This window comes from Dromaius novaehollandiae, chromosome 24 (genome assembly GCF_036370855.1).
Source record: "Dromaius novaehollandiae isolate bDroNov1 chromosome 24, bDroNov1.hap1, whole genome shotgun sequence".
NCBI lineage: Eukaryota > Metazoa > Chordata > Aves > Casuariiformes > Dromaiidae > Dromaius > Dromaius novaehollandiae.
Window position 1 is genome coordinate 7,201,326 of NC_088121.1, and position 21,661 is coordinate 7,222,986.

Below are 21,661 nucleotides of genomic sequence, written 5' to 3' on the forward strand. Positions count from 1 at the left end.
CCCCCTAGTACTGCACTGTAATGGTGATTTAATCATTAACCTAGCTCAGTAGCAAAATCCCTCAGAGGCATGTAGGAAGTAGATTTGGGAACTTAGGGTCATTTTTATACAAAAGACGGAAGGCTTCTAAGATCCCTAGATTTAAAGCAATGAGGCTTCCAGCATTGTTCAGCCACCTTAGTTCCATATTGCTTAAGAAAATGTTTGGGGAAAATGTCCAACAGTCGCTTTTCACTTTTGTGTTCTCTTCAGTATCATTGGATTAACATAGGGAAATTCCATGCCTGGGGATGGCTGTCTGTAAAAGGCCCGTATATTTTAGAGGCAACTCTTTCAGATAAAACTCAAATTAAAAAAAAGCTTTTTCGCACATGTCCTCACAGTACCTAGACATGATGGATTAGCTTTGCAGCTGGCTAGGAAAAAGTGAGTAGTGAGTCAAAATGACCCTTCCTTGTTTTTACATATATGGGTTGCTTTCCCTTCCTCAAAAAGATGAGAAGAGGCAGATTAAATGGTAACTGGCGTATTGGGGTGTTCTGAGCCAGCAAGCTACAAAGTTAATAAGCAGCTTTTTAGGGCATGGTGACCCATGGGAATCAGCAGTGTAACATTTCTTTTATAAACGTTCTATCTGGATGGAAATCACAATGCCTCTGCTATAATATAAATGCAGGAACATGAGGCAGAGTCTTGCCTCTGGCTTTTTGGGGCCACCACACTCCCCCTAACCTTGCATCTATCCTCCGTTTTGTTTTCTTACGTACTTACTCTTTGGTCACTCTCCAGCTGAACTTAAGAGTGCTTTCTTCCCTCATTTAAGGAGTAGCTGTTCTTTTTATGCAGATAAATCAGCATAGATGTTTGCTGTGATCTTTTCTGTATTAACATGTCATGATGCCCATAGCAAAGGTGAATGCACATGTAATATATCTGTTTCCCTTGAGACTTCCTTTCAGTAGAAGAGGAAGAATGGGCTCTGAGAATCCTTGCCACTTAAGACAGTGCAAGCACAATCTCCTTGCTTCTAAATCTTGAAAGGGACCAACTGTTAGCATAAGGAACTAATAAGCTGGGACTCATTGGGAGGCTATGAAGTTAAAAATTGTCTCCTCAGAGGTTGTCTCTTCCGCTGTATGAAGTTCATGGTGGATTAAAGAAAATGAGCAGCTTGGGACATGATAAAGTCTTAAGTTTTCTTCAAGGCTTTCTCTTAAGTTAGTTGCTGCACTCTCCTGAGAGGTGCTTGCTGCTATTCACATTTTAAGAGGCCAATCTCCTTCAGAAAAGCACTCCAACCAAGATGATTCTGTTCACTAGAGAATGGAACTGCTGCTTGTGACTCGCAGGTTTCACTCGAGTCTCCAAACTGCCAGCAGGCTGAGAAGTGATACCAGATCTGAGGATCTTAGCACCAGAGAGGAGATAGCTACAAAGACGGTGCAGACCATACTGATTTTCTCTGTGCTCGTTTGGTGAAAAATGCAAAAGATGATTACATTTGACATAACCTTGCTTTACACCAAAAACGTATGATGAGTGCAGTCAAAAAGTGGCTGTCACCCTGATTTAGTTTGTTAAAGCTATGTGAAGAAATAAAAACAAAATAGATGATCCGAGGTCACCGTGTATTCTTTTCTCAGCAGCTGAATTTCAGCGAGAGGAAAACAAGTAGGCCAAATTCATGTCTGGGTCAAACAGATGGGTTCTCTTAGAAATAAATGCACCCACTTACGCTGTGTCTGTATTAGGTTTGCTAGTGTGCTTTTATGAGATTTGGCAAGTGTAATGCTATCTGTTAATATCTGAAGGTGGGAGTGTTCTGGGAGCTGTCTGAAAGGCTTGCAAGACTAGATCTGATCATATCCACCCACGCTAATTAACACATTACATAAAGTACAACAAGTTTCTCTTTGCAAGCACTAGAATCACTTGCCCAGGCACTTTCTGTGACTCTAGAAGAACTACAGGGATGGACTCTGTCACTTTTTAACCCCAACAGAACAATGGATGGGGAGGGTTTATTTCCCTCTTTCAGGGCTTGTGCCTCTTCTTCGTCCTGCTAAAATACACCATCAGCAGGGAGACAGCTGAAAGTACCTTTTTAAAGTTCACCAGGGTGCACCAAGGAACATGATTTTTTAAATCTAAAACACAAAATCAAATATCGAAGATGAGAAATCAGATTTACTTACACAGGACGCCTTCCATGCTTCCCTTTCTCTTCCCACCCTGCCTTACTAATTCTGAAAGTTAATTGCTACAAAACACCAGCCTCTGAAATACCTGGAACTGAAAAATCCTTCTATTAACATATAGGGTCTCTCTCTATGTCAGGACAACATAGGCCCCATAATAGCTAACATCTTTCTTTCACTCCAGTTCAAGGACAGGCAACAGAAATCTCCCATATAAAAACTCTAATAAGGGGGTCTTCTTCTGCTCCATAGATTAGAGCAAATAAAAACTGAAGAGCTTAGCTAATGTCTTAAGAAGCTGCTGTGGGGACCTCCTCCTACAGCTTCTCCTAGATTCCTCCAGCAGGATAATAAATATATACCCCTGATTTAGATTTATTCCAGACCCTTTGTATGACATCTGGCTTCAAGATGGTGGCACTGAAAAGTGCAGTAATGACATAGGAATACAGAAGGAAAAAAAAAGTTTAGTGCAGTGGAAAGCAGGAGGCAGTGGAGAGAGCAGGGAAAGCCAAAATTAAAATAAGTCAAAGGGTGGCGGAAATTCCTTTGAGAAAGCCTTAGGCTTCTACAAAGCTTGTCTACATTTGCAGCAGTTCAAGATTACCCAGTATCAACCATATGCGGGAAGGGCCAGTAGACCTCGGTGGGCAGGCCAGAGGAGCCTTTCCATTAAAAAATGCCTTCAAATGTATCCAGCTGAACTTGCAAGCAGTTCATTTGGGTGCAGAGCATTCTATCTCGCAACACTCACAAGCGAAGAGATTCTCTTACCCAGCTCTTCTTTACTATCTAAAAAGCAAAGTCAATGTTTTCCTCATTATTTTCTGTTTGCCGCATACCTCTCCCCCACTGTGACTGCTATTTGACCTGCTGTCCGCTCAGAGACCCTGAGGGAAAGAGAGAGGGAAGTGTGTGTGTTTGTGCACGAGGGGGTGAGACGGACCACAGAGTCTCAGCTAAGTTCTGGCTCGTCTGTATTAATTAGAAAGAAATCAACAGCACTTAGTATGTAAGACAACCTCTGCAGACAGGGAGCATCTTTTATGCAGTTCAGGAAAACAGCAGTTTCATCTAAGGGACAGCATATGGGGATTAGCGGGGAGTTTGTTTCACTGTGTGCATTGCTTTTTACCTCTGCATTGCCTTAGGATGTCATTAATGAATGGAATAGCAACATAAAGGTTTGATTTAAGAGGGACACCATGGGGTGCCATCTTTCACCAATTCTGTTTGCTCTTGCATCTACAAGCCTGGCATGCCTGACTGTGGTTAATGAGAAAATAGAACGGCTTAGAGTGCTTAAGGGGAGGTAGGTATAATCATCCCTTCCCCTCCCAAGTGGCTCTTGATATTTATGGTACCTTTAGTATTCCTGGCAGGTCCTTGGAAGGGCTCTCCCCTCACTGTAGTTGCGTTTTCAGTGAACTAGTTTTCTTCTCAAAAAACAGACAAAACATAAAGCTGAAAGCATCTATTACGGTGGGTGTCAAAATCACAGAGATCAAAGTTTCTTTTCATCCTCTCCAGAGAGTCTCAGACATCTAGGAATTCAAAACAAAACTCCACTGTAAGAAACCTTTTCAAAGCTGGCACAGTACTGAAGCTTATATGTTCTGCACTCAGAGGGAAAACACTGACCCAGATAGGAGAGCTCCTCAAAATATGCATGCAGGCAGAGGGCTTGCATCAGTAACACCCTTTGCGGTATCTGCTTCGTGAACTGTCTAAAAAGAGTTATCTGCTGATCTGCAGCAAGGATCAGACCTTCAGATTTTAACATGCACATCATTGCATCTAAGTAGTTGGTCCCCATTCTATATGGCAGAACCAAAGAAGTATCTCAAATGTAGCTCACAGCTTTTCTCCTAGAACTCAGAGCTCTTCTAGGAAATGGTATATTTTAGAATATGGAATTTTGTCTCTTATTTTTTTCATAAAGCCTTTTGGTTTGTAAACAAATACAGTTTTTACTTTCTATGTCATGTTCCATTTGAATTTGTTGATCATTTGACAAACATTAAGGTAGCTAGACTTTGAACTTTTGAGGTAGGGAAACACTAGAAATATCTGCTTTGCAGGCCAGGGTGCACTTTGAGATTAGGTGACTTGCCCAAGGTCACACAGGACATCTATGTAAAAGCTCGAAATTCAAGTCAGGAACTCTAACTTCACTCCTTTACTTTAAGCAGGTGGCTTTCCTTGAGACACTTCATTGGGGTGTTCTCCCATCAGACTTGCTACTTGCCTGCATTGCAATTATATTAATTCCTCTTTTAGTAGTGTTCCAGTAATGTTTCAATTACATTGCTATGCCTTGTGCTGCACACTGCATCTGGCACAGGAATGCAGTGTTGCTCCTACTAGGCTGTCAAAGAGAGTATATCATTACAAAAATAAATAATGTCTAGCTGCTTCTGGCATTTCAGTCCAAGCAGTATTTATCACTTTTGGCTGATCAGTGCCTGATTTGATGCCCCTAAAAAACAACGGGTATATTCCCAGCTGAATTCAACGTGCATTTAATCAGGTCGTTGCTAACTGTGCTTGCAAACTTCACATTTCATGCACGCTAGAGTGCTGTCTCTTCTATTTTTAGAGCATTATTCCACTTATTTCACTGTGCGGATTGATACAATGGATTTTCTTCTGTATGAATTATGTCAGTGAATGTGTGTTTGTAAAAGCAGGCTCTAGATTTAGTTCATCCCCAATCTGATGCCTACATGTGTGGCAATCTAGAGAGTAATGCTAAAATATATATATATATTTCATCGTAAATGAACAAAAATATTTGGAAAGACAATTAAATTTCATATATGAGTTCAGTGCCAGAAGGAATCTTCCACAATTCAAACTGCCTGCTCTTTGACTGAGCATCCCCGTCCAGCCTTCGCAGGTGCTGTCAGCTCTCTGGGGCCCGGCACCATCCTTCCCCACAGAAGGCCTGGGTGGCCTTTATTAAAGAAAACAGCAGTTTGCTCCTTCCCTATGACATGAGTTGGGAACAGCTTCATCAGCGGAGGTAAAGCACGACCAGTCAGTGAAGGAAGCTTCCACTAAACATCCATAATTTGTAGTTCTTCAAAGTAACTCTTCCCATTCAAAAAGCGGGAATGAAATCAGTATCAGTTTGTAATTGCGGATCCTCTGAAGAGATGGGTAAAGTCCGGGATGTGATATGCTGCTCTCAGCTGAAACAGCCTATACATATTTTATAAACAAAAATTACATCTTAAAACTGTGAGTAGATTTAACAACGGACTCTAAAGAATTAAACATCATATAAACATTTCACACTTTTTGTTTTTCTTTCCAAGGGTCCATAGTCTAGTCATTCGGTCCTGTGCAAAGGTCATGTTACTATGGTTATGACCTGCAAGAAATGTGTTGCCTTAGAGCAGCACAAGTCACATGAACAGGCTAAGAGCCAAGACGGCTGATTCACAGTCTTGACAGGATTCTCATGCTTGTGTTGGTTTCGCTGAGGAATAGTCTTTGCACCATCAAGTCTATGTTCGTCCTTTAAAAGTGTTCATGCAGGTGTAGCTTCCAGAAAACTTGTGGATTTCTTCAAGTGCTGACTGAGGGAGAATGCTGTAGGAAAAGCAGAAAGAAAATGAGCAGAACAGAGGAACCTTTTAGGCTATTCTAATGAGAGGGTGTGTAAGTATGCATGTGTGTACACGCACACACGTAGGTACACATACTGGCATGATCAGGTAGCTAGTAAAAGCATGCAGACAAAACATCTGTCAGTATCTCTCAAAGCCTGCTGTAAGTAGGCACAAAGGAAGAAAGCTGTATCCATTTCACTCTTTCTGAATAGAAACATTTATCAAAAAAGGTCTGTAAAGCCTGGAACTTGGAAGACACTATCATCTTCTATGTTCTATGGTTAACTTGTGTCCTAGGCATGTGGCTTCCTTACGATAATGTATGGATATAGATCTAATGTCTTGTCAGCTGCCGCAGTGGACAATAAATGATTAATTTTCATAATTAATGAGAAGGAGAACTGCCCTTTTTTAGTCTGTAGAATTTAGTCCGTGAATTTCTATGTGTGTCCTTCATGGGAGGGGAGGAACCAGTCTGATCCTGGATATCAGGTAACAGTCAAACTGAAGTTCACCTTGGTGGACAGACAGCAGGACTGTAAGCCAGTCTGTCTAGGCTATAGCTGACAATGGAAATATTTACCTTTTTAGGATGACGAGAACACGCATTGTCCATGGAAGGAGGAGGAAGGCTTGGTTCGTCTGAACAGCTTCCACTGTCCTCCTAGCCACAGTCTCTGGCTTGAGAGGAGGAAAAAGATTAGGGAACCTGAATAAATAAAGTAAAAAAATAAAATAATTATTTGTTAACCAGACTCCTTGTTTAAGATACCAGTCTAAGTCCTGATGCCCTCTAAGGTATCATTGGTTAGTGGCACTGAAACATACCCCAAAGCTGGCTGGAAGGAACAGAGAATGAGAATGAAGCCCAGGTCCTGTAACTCTGTGTTACAACCAGTACTACTGGACTGGCTGAACAGTTAAGGAATGAACATGCTGCAGCCTTTAGAGGGAAGTGGCAGAGAGTATTCAGGACCTTCCTTCAGAGATTTTCTTAAGCAGTTTGCAAACTAACATCACAACTCTGTCTTTTCAGTGTCAGTGTTTTTCTTCCTCCCATCTGCTCTCTGCTTGATTCACACTCTCGACAGGTGATCTTCCCTCATTGCTTTTGATACCAAGAATAAGGCTTTTCCTGGCTCCAACAACAGCATGACATTGCATATTTTCTCTCAGCTAAAGGAGCACAAACTATATTAATGGGTCATTTTGTCCATTGCAAATGATTAATTTCAATCTGTGGCTGTCACTCCCTTCAGGGGGAAAGAATTAAGTATTTAAATGAATAAAAAAGGAATTTGTACTGTTAATTCTCAAGTAATCTGTAGGCTGCTCCCTTTTGAATGACCTCAATTTTCAGAGTGCTTCCCCTCCCTCTCTGGTGGCTGCAAATGGCCCAAATACACTCAGTGAAAAATAGCTTTCAGTTTTCTCTGTAGAAGCAAATGCCTCAAATATATTCTCACACAGTACAGGCAGTTTGTACGAATGTGCCAGCAAACTGAAGGAACCAGTCTGATGAGTCTCAGGCGGCCTAGGGTGACCCTCTGTTCCCAGGCAGTCAAATGAGACATCAAATTCTCTTAACTAAATGAAGCATTAATTAGGAGTGTATTCTGATGATTCATTTAAAATGAGATGTTTTATTCTAGCTCCCCTGGACTGACCTGATTCTCATGCCCTGAAACATCTCTGTGCTTGTGTGGAAGGGCAGGACTGTTGTGGCATTCACTCCAGGACAGTCCAGCAACCCCAAGGTCAGGCTCTCCATAAAGGCAAAGGAAGAGGCTTTGGAGGTGCAATAGTCAATGGCACCAGGGATGGCTGACAAGGCCAGGACAGAGTTCAAGCAAACAATGTGTCCATTCTGCAACTCCAGCATCCTTGGCAGGAATGCTTTGGTGGTCTGAAGAACAACAGAGAAAAGAAAAGTTTTGCTCAGCAGAGATGCAACAAAAACAGTAGCGACTGAAAAATAAGGTGACACAGAGACGACAAGGCAAACTGCACTGTCCGTTAGGCTAGGAAAGGAGTGGGAGAACGCTCTATTGCCATGTCGTTCTTTGAAAGCTTTTAAACAAAGCTTGTGTGTAAAAAAAGCAAAATCCTTCCTAGCATGTAAGTGAGCAGTGCCCATGGATAAAGGCCATGAACGGAATGCTCTGTATGTTTAAGAAGTTCTTATAAAGGATAAAGTCTTCAGTAAAGAGATTAAATCACAAAGAACTATTTTTTTATTACTATTCTTTCTATCTAATTAGAAATGGAATGAGTTCATGCTAGCTTCCTTCCTTGAGCAATGCAGCCTCATGCTCCTCTCATGTTCCCCACACATCACTGAGCAGAAGATGCTCCTTTGTGAGCTTGGCCTTTCTCAAAAGAAATCAGATGTTTTACTGGAAATCACAGAATGGGGATGCAAGAGCATCAAATACTGTGCAATTACTGGAAGCTTTTAATATGATATTTTAGAAGAAGTAACTGAAATCCATTTGAGAGAGTCTGTCAAATTTAATTTTTTTCAGACTTCTTTCCTCTGGCCTTTGCCCCTCACATTGTTTTTCCTCTCTCTCTCGTGTCAGACTGATCTTACCAAGCATCATTTAGAAAGGCCTAGCAGCAGCCAAATGTTTACTGGCTGCAATCTGTCACTTTCATTCCCAAGTCTGAATACATGAGCTACAAGAGCTTATCTTACCCAGAACTGTCCCAGGGTGTTTATATGTTGTGATTTAAGCAGTGCATCATCATCGCTGTCCATCAGGGTCCTACCATGGACCACAGCAGCATTGTTCACTAGGATAGTGATATCACCCACCTGCAAAAACACAAATGACTTGTCACAGCTAACACCTCTCCTCACAAACTAGGAGACACTATTAGCCTTCCAGTAGTGCCTGAATACATTATTATTTTCACAGCTTTTGGCATTTTTGCCCATGGGTTTTCTAATCCTTCTGGATCGCTTAAACCGATAACTACATCTTAGCACAACATAATCTGGATTAATCTTGAACCCCGTACTCACCTCTGCTCTGTTCAAGCTCATCTTTGTATTATAAGAATATAAGAATTAATATAAGAATTAAGACAAGTTCTCTGCTACTTTTGCCTGGTACAGATATTCACCTACTAGTATATACAGATGAAGAAATTCGATTAGTTATCATTCATACCTTCTTCGTATGGGTGAAAACGTTTACCCTGTGGCAAGAAATGCAATGGGACAGAATCTTTTGACTATGTCATATAGAGAAATGTGCACCTTTGTTTTTTCCCAATTTGCCAGTGGATGTTTTTTTTCCCCATGAAAGAGAGTGAATTACTAAATCCTGCCTACAAACAGTGTTTCCACAGACACCAACCTTTTCCCGCACAGCTTTGGCTTGCTGATAGACCTCCTCTCGGTTTCCTACATCACAAATGAAATAATGGCACTCTGTCCCCATCATCTTGATTTCCTCTGTGGTCTCCTTCAGGCATTTCTCAGTTCGACCCCACAGGATGATCTGCAGCAAGAAACTTTTGTTAGGGTCAGACTGCTTCTGCTTTGAATCTAAAATAATTAAAACATGCTTCTAATTTGAACAATTTGAAGAACATCTTTAACGTGCCTTCACTGCCAGCTCTCCTGCACTGTTTCATTTAAGACTAACACTGATTTTTAAACAATGATTATAAATGATGTATGGGAGATGGGACTCTAGCATGGTGGTGGTAGCTGAAGCCCACTGTTGACATTCTCTTTACAGGTGAAGGCCTGTTCCTTACAAGCAAAACAATAGTGAAATCGAAAAATCAGATCTTTAGCCTAACATAATGAATACATGAGGTACTTGGCTAATTTTCTATACCATGACTTTTGCTATACACACACAGAGAAAGATAACTTTTAATCCTAAAATCACAGACCTTCCTGTACACCTGGCATGTTATCTATTTCTTGTTCTACATTTGGAGACAGTATCTGCTCTACAGTAAAACATATTTCTTCAGCATATTAAAGGTAGCAATTTGCAATGCTGACTGTTGGCAGGCCAGGGTTCTAGGTGCATTTCATTTCAAACAAGAGGCTCATCCTAATCCAGACATTTAAAGTGAGAAACTTCTAGCATGAATTTATTTTGCAACTAATACACAAAATACTTCATTTGCCACTTCCAGTTAACAAACAGAGTAAAAATGAGACAATACTTCTTGTACAAAGAGTAATTTTTAATATCCATGGAAACAAAACATTCAAACTGTATAGCGTGGATTTAATACATAGTGAAGACTTAGCCAGTGCAACCCTGTCTGTGTATCTACACCATCACAGAAAATAAAAATAGAAATAACCCAAAATGTTACTAGGTTCATTAACTTTCACCGCCACACTTTACCCAGTATTATTTTTCCTAGTTAGACAACAAGGATAGTTTTAATTGTCTCAAGCAAGAAATGGTGCTTCCACTGCTATCTTTGGAACATTAATCCACCGCTAAACAAAAGAATTTCTTCCCAGTATACCTAACACTATTTTCTTTCTCATTTAAAGCTACTGGCAGAGAATTCAATTTCATCTCTCCATTACCAAGACAACTATATTCATGAATCAATCTATTCTTTTTGCTTTTCAAGCTACAGACAGTTGTCTCATCATTTATCATGTTATGAATGGTTGGACACTTGTCATTCAGCACAGCATAAATTACTGAATGGAGTACGTTACGGAAAGCGACTGACTGCTCTGCGAGTCAAACAGCAAGATCCAAAAGAGAAAGAACTAAAGGTTGCTACTGCGCACAACTGCAATTAAAAGCAACACAGTTTCTTCCACAGCAGACGACTGCATTTATAATGTAAAATACTACTTAGGACTAAAAAAATAAATGAAATTCACATAGTCAAATACAGCTTTATCCTGATCAGGGGATTGGAAAAATAGGCCTTGGAAACGGAAAGGCTTTGCCGCCCTCAGAACGGTACTATTTCCAAGCAGTGGCCTTATCAACTGTGATCCAGGATTACAACTGCTTCCCATACCAGTGGCTACTGAGTATGAATCTGACTGCTACCCTGATTTTTTATGGTTAGAAATAAGCACACTTAACCTCATAACTGGTACTAAACCTCTGGCAGGGTCAAAGAGCTCTTCCAGTAAAACTAAGCAAGGCTAAAACCCAGAAGTACCTGGGTCCTCAATCCATTTCCTAAATGAGTTAAATTTAAAATTAATCCCATTTATAAATCATCGGCACATCTATGAACATAAACACTCACACACACACACACACACACACAAATAGACTTATATTCTGAAAGACACAAGAGGGCTGCTGAACATTTTCAATTTGATTCACAAAGAAATAAAGTGTTGGATTTCCTGTTAGCTAAAGTTACATTTCCATGCTTATTTGTTCTAAAGGAATAACCAGAATATACAGCAATTAAACCTCCTAAGTAACTTTATTTCAAGGCTTGTTCAAAGAAAAAAGTTTGAGCCTATCTGTTGTCTTGTGATAAATACAGGAAAAGTGTAAAAGACAGGCACATGGACAGCACTTTGGATGAAAGGAACATAAAAAGCAGAATTTACACTGTGAAGGAGGAATGAGTTGGTTAACCAGACATTTCAGAGCAAATATAATTATCCCTGAGCCATTTTGCTGGAAGTCTTCTCTCAGAGGAAGTTGTTTTAAAGGAAAAAAACACTTCCAGAATTAAAGGCTATAAGAAAGTATATGGCTAAAAAACTGGTTTGTCTTTGAAAACCTCAGCATATGGCCATCCCTGGCTACCAGACTTTGACATCTACAGAAAGCTTGTAAAGCTGAAGCTTATTTACGTGCTCCTGAACTCAGAGCTAGACTGGCTGATATTTCTTATGTCTACACTGCAGGCTTGAAGGGAAATCAAAAACATTTGAGAAATTTCACAAGCTTTCAGGAATTATTTACAAAATATTGCTCAACTGTAAGTGTACACACATTTCACAACCTGCAGCTATGTGGAAAGGGGAGGAAAAAAACACTACAAACTGCCAATGTAAGCATCAAGCTTGGTGCCCACAGAGTCGTGAGTTTGTGCCAATGTGGACTTGAGCCTCTCAGTAGGGTTGGATCAGTTGAGTGCAAACGCTGAAAAAATAACTGACAAGCTGAAGAGTGATGGGAGACAGAGCCAGAGGAGAGAAAGAGAAATAAGGTATCAGACAAGATGCAAGAATCGGACAAGACGCAAGATCAGACAAGACGCAAGATCGGACAAGGTGCAAGAAATTAACCTCATACCTAGCACTCCAGGGTTTCACGCTGCTATTGCAAAATAAAAAGTCGAGCCCTCAGTCTTCACTTTCAGCTGTTTCAAACACCCATTCAGCCTCCCATTCTCACGAGTTGCCACTGGTGCATTGAATTGTCAGGAAATACACTTGGAAGAATAGTTAAGCAACGGACAACCTATCAAAGTTATAGCTGTCTGGGATGCAACTCTTGGACATAACTTTTTTATGCCCCAACACTTGCTTCACGATCTTTAATATCCTACAGATAATCTTGCATGATGACCCCATTAAAAACTGGGCTATCCAGGGAAGACAGAATTTGCTGATTATCCTTCTAACAGCATGAACTTTAGTACTGATTTTTTCCATGAGAAGTTTTCAAGTCCCTAATACTGTTCACAATCAGGTGAAGGCTTCAGCCTGTGTAAGAAAAAAGCAGTAAATAAAAGGCCATTCTTTTGTGAGAGGTGAGAATTCCCTAAGAGCACAGCGGGAAGTCAGGCTTCCTGCTATCATTTTTGCTACTTTTTACAGATGGATAAACTCAAAACTCAGTACACCACACTTTTGGTCCAAATTCAAGCTTGAATGCTTCTACAAGATCATACAGGGCTTTCACTTTCTCTCTTACATCTAGCCAAAAGTTTAAACTGGCACAGACTTCACTGGCCTCCTAGGATACTAAGTCTTACAAAGGGATGAAACTTCTACTTGCTGCTTTAGACATCTGAGGGCTCTGTTGCTCCTCAACAGAAAGCTCTGGCTGGTGTTACTGTGTAGGCAATAATTCTCTCTTCTCTTCTTGCTTGCAATGGTTTCATCGTTGTTTTTCTAGGTCCTTATTCTACTCTATTGCCTCCTGAGGAGATTGTCTACTAACCTACTTGTAAGTCCTCAACTCTCTTGAATTTGCCTCCTGCAGGACCTGCAGTTTGACAATTTGCTGTTGGGCACTGATAAGGTTGTGTTGCTCTGTAAGGTTCTCACCAAAGCAGATACATCACTGAACCAGAGCGCTGAAGAGTCAGTGAAAACATGCATGTTCTGAGTGCTCCTGAACAGGTTTGCTCACAGCTGAACCGATGAAGGACTGTGGGGCTGGGCCTGCGTTTTTCTGATGCCCCACAAGCTCCAGCCAGCCTAAAGCTGTGCAGTTGGCACTTCCCTTCCCTTCACATGTAAGGACGTAAGTAACTCTCATCGCACCCTTTGCTCAGTCAACATCAAGAAAAGCATCTTCCAGCTTTATCCTGGCCTAGTTCGGATTTGAGTGCTCTGCATTTGTAAGCAGTCTAGATCTGGAGCCTAGGAAATGGTCCATTTTATTAAGAGGCAGAATATTCAATATAGGGACATGGGTCCAAGAATCTGGTCTGTGTTCCCTTTCCGTTTCAAGTTTAATTCTGAATTGGCAGTAACTACGCCCCGACTGAAGACTTAAGAACTGGAGAAAATGACTCTTAACAGTCACAGAAATTCCTGTCTGAGACAGAGAAAAATGCGGAGGGCTGAAGGAGAGAAGAGACAGCGCTGCTGATTACACAGCCTTTCAGGAGGCTGCACAGCCAACCACTCACCGTTATGTAATGGTGGAGGGAGGAATATTTAATCTCTGTCTTGGAGAAGTTCTTGGACAGACAGTTTTCCGTCCTGGAAAGAATCCAGCCACCATTTCATCTCCCCCTTCATCTCGTCATCCTCTCCTGCCCGCCCCTCCCTACCGCACTAGACACGCTCTCCTTTCAAAAAGTTACTGACCAGAAAATTGTCGAGGGCAGCGGCCCAGCGAGGCGGTTAATCCCCGCTGCGGCAGGCCTGCTCGAGCGGCCTCCTGCCCCGCGCTTACCTCGGGCTGACCCCGGCGGCTGGCAGCCGGGCGGGCAGGTGGAACGCCAAAGCGAGCGGCCGAGCGGGAAGGAGCCGTCCCGCCACGGGACACGCCGAATAATGGATTTATGATGACAGAGGAACTTAGCGCGTCCTCCTCTTAATTAACTTAAGAGTAGCTAATGGCGGTGATGTCACAGTTTAGTGCAGATTTTCCCAGGATTTATTCATGAGCAGGTTTTGCAAAACAAACCTTATCTCTTTATCTTCCACCCTCTGGCAAGTCGCTGAACGCCTTATCTGGCCTTAGGAAAATCATTTCAGCTGGAGTGGCAGGCTCAGTAGACACCGCATCCTCCGCTCCCCGAGGACTCGTTTAACTCTGGACTTTAATCTGATAATGAGACATGCCCCAAGGTCGAAGGGGAGTCAAAAGGAAGGTTTTAGCTGCTGCTGTACTAAGGCAAGAGCTTCTAAGAGAGGCCTGCGCTGGCTACTTGCCAGAAGCCCAAAACCTGACCACAGTTTTAAATCCTGACTTTTCACCGTAATGCAAGTCGGTAAGAGTTATGCTTCTGAGAGCCACAGAATGAGATAAGGCCACTAATTTATATAAACTGGTCCAGACTGAAGCTGCTATCAGCCTGAATGTACACACATGATGTACACCCCCAGAGCCCTGGGCATAGTACTGGTGAAGGAGATGAGGTTAGAGTTGATTTTACATTATTTACAAGGCTATTTAACCGCTTGGTCCAATTTTATTGCTAGCACAATTCAAGAAAAACAGCAAAGGAATGTTGCCCTTTTATATCTCCAATTGATTTGGCAACGTATCTTCAGCAAACCTGCTGTGCTAACCTTTGCCCCTCCAACGAGCTACACCAGTACTGGAAGGGAGTCCCACAACAAACGCATTTCTGAGACAGAACACGTACCATTTCTTGACATTTCCCTTGGATTATCTGGGTTGTATTTTAGTAGAGAACTGTTCACTCCTAGTCTTTTCTAACACAACAGTGTGCATTGTGATTAGCAGATAAAATTTCCATTCCAAAAGTTTCTGCATTTCATGAATCATGAAGCAATTCTCTGTATCAACCTGAAGAGGCTGCAAGATGAAGGTGTCGCAGAGAGACACAAAAATGCCCTTCCTACCCGACCTCGTTATTGCTTTCTCCACAGATCAGCCACAACGCCTAGCCGCAGATCAGTACAGATAGTAGGAAGCTGGTAGGTCGACCCCTTTCATTCCCTTTCAACCTCCTTCGTAGGCCAGTGAAACAAAAGTCACTTTGTTTGAGTTGGTATCTGCAATTGCACAGACTGCTACCTTTGTTCAAACAGAGAAAGCCTTTCAGCGCCCAATACTGAGAGTTCCTGCATAGTTTTAGGAAGTACAATGTGTACATAATCCACTGAAGTATGTCCGTCTTATCCCAGTATGTTAACAAAGCCGGGTACTAGTAACTCACAGTTGGTCCTCCAAAGACATTCATTCCAGTGTATCCCGTAATCCCGGGAGAGTTTTGCATAGCATGAAAACAGGAGGCTAAATCCTACAGCCTCAAAATCGTTCATGTATTTTGTTGTCAATGGCATAAGAATTTTTTCCTCCACCCTTTCCCCTCTCTTGCCCCCAGGGTAAAGTCAGGCAAGTTATTTCAGGAGTTCTTCATGGGAGAGGCATGCTAAAGACAGATTACTGGAAGAGTGAAAGGTGTGGCTGTTCAGTGTGAAAAGCCAATCTTTGCTTTAGAAAGGAAAAAAGAACCTTTTGATGCCTGAAGTAGGTCAAAATACTTAACCCAGCCCCTTAGTGACACTTGTATAAAAGTAAGCAAACAAAGGGAGCCGGTGGAAAAATTTATCAATTCCCACAGCGGAAAGTGAATATCAAAGCTGCAAGGGACTGCTATAAGAAAGATTACAGATAAGCATGGGGGACTCCAGAGACTAAGCCCATTTGCCTATGTTACACACAAGCTTCTCTAGACCAGTATTTAGAGGTTGTAAAGACATTCGACTATATGAGTTTAATTTAAATTTGAACACTGCCAGCACGCTAAGCACAAGACTTAGTCTCTATTATGAGCTGGCTTGAGTTAAAGCCAGGCGTAACAGACAGTAATGAGGATAAAAGGTCTAAAGAGACTTTGTAAGGACAGTAAAAGAGTGCATAGCAATTCCTTTAGTCTGGAGTCAGAACTTTAAATGTTTTACTTTATCTTTTCACTTAGCACTCAATGGGATTAACATTATCCACCTAAACAAAGCCAGTTTCAATGGATCCCAGCCACCCCTTTTCCTCCTCTACAGGAAAGAGAGCTAAAAATTCACGGAAGAGTATGTAAACACCTGTCTGCTATTCAGCAGAGGTTTTCCTGGGAAAGAGAACTTTCAATTTTGTCTGCATAGAGCCATTTAAGACCAGCTCCCGCTAAAGAAGGCAACAAATGCCTACTGTTCTCACAATCGGGACTATTTAAGGACAGGTGGCCCCATGCAGAGTTTTTTCCAGTGGTTTTTCCAATTGCTTTCGTCTGCAACATGAACTGCGACTGCAGACTGTCTTGGGAGCAGCACTTTTCAGCTCTGCCATACAGAGCAGTTGAGGAAGGGGAAGGGGAAGGGTTGCTTGCAAGACGAGGTCACGCAGGAGTCAGCCTTTACAATCCTATTAACGCTGGGACAGGGTCAAACGGAGTGCACGTTCCAACACAAGCACCAAGTGGCCACAAGCTGTCACCCTGCAAAGGTTCCTGGGGGCATTTGTGGGGGGAAAACGACAGATTTTTAATGGTGAGTGTCTGCCACACCATGTGTGAGAACTCGCCTCTGCTCCCGGGAATCAGGGCACACAAAGCACACGTCCAGCAACGAAATTCGCAGGCTGCAAAGTAGAAAGAAGTGACATATCGGGGCTGTGGAGGAGAAGAGGGGTTTCCTTTTATTTGAGTTATATATTTGAGGTAAGACTTCCAAGATGTTTACCAACAGAAATGTAATACTCCATCCTGTAAGAACAGCTAGTGTGTTGCCACCTCCATTTGTGTGGCATGCCATCCCTATGACCCAGATTCCTACAGAAATGTCCATAGAGATCTCAGGAAACTGTAGGAAGGGTAAATACACAGGTGCAAAAAGCCCTTTTGTACCACAAGGACAGCAGACAGGATAAAAAGAAAGAAAGTCAATAAATAACATTTTAAAAGAGAAATTACTGGATCTGCCTGATGAAAAGGACATGGCCCAACACGTACAATTTCAACATAGTTGAAGGTTTGCTGTTTGCACTTTTTTCTTCCAAAATGCTGCGTTATGATGTTTAGGTACTGCGTATACCTCTCAGGGTAGAGTTAACATGTGCCAGGTTTCATGTGCACGTAGTATAGTTAAACATTCACTATGATAGAAAGTTATATTGACACTGAAAGGTAAGGGTGTTTTTGTAAAGCTAAAAACAATGAGAAGTTTAGATTACAGGGATATTTTAGAAGTCAGGGACATCTGAAATTAAAAACGTAGTCGTAATTCATCACAGAAGTAACACAGTGTTACTTCCAGCACCTTGCTGGGTGAAAGTGACCCCTGAAATTGCCTGGTTCAATGAAAACTTAACTGAAAGGTCTGCTACCTCTTAACTAACAAACTGCAAAAAAGCAGACTTGAGAAAACACAGCTTTATATACAAGAAGAATTAAAGAGCTACAAACTCGGTGCCAACAGAACTGGATTTTTTCTTTTTTAAAAGAGTTTGCTTTTATATTTATGAGACAGTTTCTACAGTAAAATGCCAAATCTTGAAATGTGAGGGTTTTCAACTTCCAGAGGAGAGTTAGCCACTGCCCCAGCTTCGGCATAGCACTCAGACCCACATGGCTGGTCCCCTGCACAGTTCACAAAAGCACAGATTATGTTCGATTATGAACCTCAGAGCACAACAGAAATGTAGCTTTAACTCTGAACATTTTCAGCTTTTCTTTAAACTTAATCATTAAGAAAAGTGCTGATGAAATACTCGTATTTGGGGGATATATAAAATTCCTCTCTGATCTCTACAATACACACAATTTTGTCAGCCAGGTGTTATGTTTGAAAGGCAATTTAATTAGCCTTCTGATGCTGGACTGGCTCTGAACTTTGGCAGTAGATCTATGGACGCTGCTCTGAACTGGAGCTAGGTTTACTTCACGTTGCTACGGGGCTCCATGATGGGTCACAGTCCTACTACAGTCAAGGCAACTTCGCATTTTGTTGTATTGGCATATGAGGGGAATCCAGAAAAAGAAAAAAGGCGGACGAATTGGTGAACAGGTTAGAAGCTCTGATGAATGAGGAAAGCCACAAGGAATTTTTCCAAGCCCGATGATGACAAAGGGGACAGATAGCCCCAGTCCTTGTAGGAATGTCAGAGAAAAAGAAGAATTGGGGAAGTATTTAAAGTTGCTAAACTTGAGGAATGGCTTGCAACAAACACACAACACTAAGGATGAACTAACTTTCTAATGCTGTCATTAGTTACCGCCTTCCAGAAGGGCCCAAAATATGCTCTGGATCATATACATGCCTATATGATGCAACCCTTTACTGGGGGGAAAAAAAAAAAACAAAAACCTCCAGTGAGGCTACTGGAGAAGCATTAGAGTTAAGAGAGCCCACATTAAATCCATATATAAACTGACTGCTATCAACAGCTCCAGACAAGCTCTTGTATAAGCCTCTTCTCTTTTCTTCTAAAAAAAGAAAATTACTACCATTTTAAAACCATCTAAAAGTTGTCAAAATGAGCTGTCCCTATAAGTATTTTACTCAAAGGAAATAAGGGATACTGCTTAAGAAGAAAGCTTGAATATTTAAATGCTTAAAGAGTTTCCCATCTTTTTATGTATGTTATTTTTTAATGGTGGCTGTTGCTATGCAACCGGGCAGAATTTCTGAACTCTATTTATCTGATACGCGTTGTACAAATGACAGTTATCAGGGCATGTTTAACTCGCCGGGCCCATGGAGTCAGAGGAGAAAGATGGGAATCCGAGGATTGTAAACTCGCAGAGTACATACTCCAGAAAGGGGTAAGAGCGGCTAAAAAGGTCTGCCACTGGCTATGCCAGTTCTCTCGATACACTGCTCAGAAAGATGAAGGGGCAGTTACCCCGCTTCGAAAAAATGGGAGAATGCAGTAACTGATCACACGTGTGCTCCTTAGGCCGCTGCAAAATGGAAATGCAAAATGAAATTAATTCACTTCAATGTGAAGATAAAACCAATGAAACAACCACAGAACATGAGTTAAGCATTAGTTCCCAGTAAAACAAACTAGATAAAGTAGTCTTCTTTGGAATAGTCCACAGAAGCCTAAATCTTGATACAAATAACCAATTGTGTCTAAATCTGTGGATCAAAACCAAACCAAAAGTATTTTAACTGTTTTTAATCTGATTTTTATGGCTAAAGAAGTCATTCTGACTTCACATAAATTCATCATAATTATACAGACTCGCTTGAAACTGATCTTTTTTCATCCTATAACCAACATTCTGATTATTTACTCACACTAACAATTTTAATGACAATATGAAATATTATTTTTGTAATATTAAACAGTCAATTCTCTAGCTTTTCTTTTCCCTTTTAACTCAAGCAGGAACAGGAACTAAAATTGGTTTCCACAGGTAAGATGCAAAAATCTCTGATTTTGCAAAAATACTGCATTAAAAAAATGGTAATGATGGTGGTCAAACCCATCAACGTAGCCCTTCCCCTGTGTGCGTGGTGAACAAGTGCAACGGTGTCACAAGGAGCTGGCTGACCCACTGCCGAACTCCGGGCTCTAAAGGACATGCAAGGTGCCAGCTCACTACACACGCACATGCACCCGTGTGCATACGCATACACACACACACACACTCGTCTTTACAGCATAAAAGGTGTCACAGATCAAGCTGCAACTGTTACACGTCATCTAAGAAAATGAAACCCTGAAAAACCCCTTTGAGGGCCAAGCGTTTTGTTTTTCAAGAGGCAAACTTCATGCTTCCATAAAGCACAGACTTAAATATAAACACAACACAGACCATAATCTCTAAGGTGCCTGGACTGAAATCAAATAGCAAGCAACACCAAGGGCACTCTACAATATTGGACGATCCGCCTATCTCAAAACCCAAAACCAAATAACTCAGTTCAGTGAGACAGGACTCCTGTGTTTCCCAAGGGTCTTGGAAGTGTTCTTGCACCGCTTCTGACAGCTCACTGTAGTAAGAGCCAGCCCTGCTCTATTGCCGCTCTGGGAGAGAAGGATTTGTACCAGCTGGATGCCTTTAATATTCTGCTTGGAAGCAGGAATTCTTCACTTTAAAACAGTAAGCTGGATTTTGTCCTCTCTGGTAATTTATTTAGGAGGCAGGGCACAGGGAATGTGAATTTGCAGTCAGATAATTCCAAGTTGCTAAAACTGGATCTCGAAATTTCCCATTCCCTCTCCAAAATAAGACGGATAAGTCTCTCCCAGTGAACATGCTGATCAGAGAGATGGGCTGTCTCTGTTTACTATGAGCAAGGAGATTAAAATGACAGATCCAAGACAAACACTAATTTAATCTTCAAGTAGAAAAGATCTGATTGTCTGCTATTACTGTTGATCCCTTCTTTTTAAGGGCAAGGAAAGGTGAACTGTGCAGTCTTTTGACAACAGGATTTTCCACTCCCATGAATTTATTCTAAGTCTTGTAATATTTAAGGCTTTTCTTAAAGGCCAGCACCCACAATCAAATGATTATCTGAGAATTTCTGCTTTTGTTCGAAGTGCTGCAAGTTTGCCCGCTCCTCAGATATGCAGAAAATCTTGAAAAACTTAACTTGGTTGTACCCCAAGATTCACACAGAGAGCAAATAAAGTGAAAACCCAATTCTAATTACTTAAAATCTCATGCTTCTTTTTGAGTAGTAATTCAATAGCAACTAGCAATACAGGAGACATTTGCTGTACAGCGAAGCTCCCAAATAACACTGAAACAAGGTTTTGTCAGTGTCTGAAGGTTTCACCGATACAAGCGTTCAGCACTCACAGAAACTTACCTAGCAGTTTCAGTCCAGGACTTCATGGGAAAGAGAACGTATCTAAAAGACAAACACTACGTATCAGCACAACTGGTGCAAGCTGATGTCTGCGCTGACCGAGAGAACGAACACTGACTGAATGAGACATCAAGCTTGAACTCCCTTCGCACCTTTTTTAAAAGGTTGTTTCATTTAGATAAGGGATGACATAGATCAAACAGATCATACCAATTTAGGGCTGCCACCCCACCTCTGTATAGGCTCTTCCTAACCTGTGGCTAGAAGTATGCCAGACTACAGGACAATCACCGTCCCGAAGCTTTCCAGGCATCACCTTTATACCAGCTCAAAATACGTATAATTTTAAAAGACCCACAAGGATACAACTGCCACTGATTATATACTGAGAGCAAAATTTCTCTCTTAATCACATTGGTAGGACATACCTCATTTCAGCAGAGCTGCATTTGTGCTTTCAAATACTATTTTATTGCAGTAAGCGTAGCACTGACACGTTTGCTTGGGCAATGTTAGACAACAGAAATCCCTATGTTAACCAAAACAAGCGAGCTCTGTAACAATGTATTCAATAAATTGTAATTAATAAGGTGTCAACATATGAGTGGCTGCCTGCAAAATCCTTTCTTAATTACGCATAATTTACAGCTAAACTAATAGGATGAACAATTTAA

At 41.4% G+C, this 21,661-nt stretch overlaps 1 protein-coding gene across 4 annotated transcripts in view; it reads right to left on the reverse strand.

Moving 5' to 3' along the window:
• Positions 1-3,657: 3,657 nt before the first annotated feature.
• DHRS3 (dehydrogenase/reductase 3) overlaps positions 3,658-21,661 on the reverse strand; it is a 39,572-nt gene continuing 21,568 nt past the window's right edge. For all 4 annotated transcript variants that reach the window (XM_026095501.2, XM_026095500.2, XM_026095502.2 and 1 more), the window contains 5 exons: positions 9,181-9,324; positions 8,514-8,633; positions 7,483-7,721; positions 6,399-6,524; positions 3,658-5,795 (listed from right to left, as the gene is read on the reverse strand). In XM_026095501.2, coding sequence (XP_025951286.2) covers positions 5,711-5,795; positions 6,399-6,524; positions 7,483-7,721; positions 8,514-8,633; positions 9,181-9,324 — 714 coding nt within the window. In that variant the 3' untranslated portion in view covers positions 3,658-5,710. The remainder of the gene's footprint in view (positions 5,796-6,398; positions 6,525-7,482; positions 7,722-8,513; positions 8,634-9,180; positions 9,325-21,661) is intronic.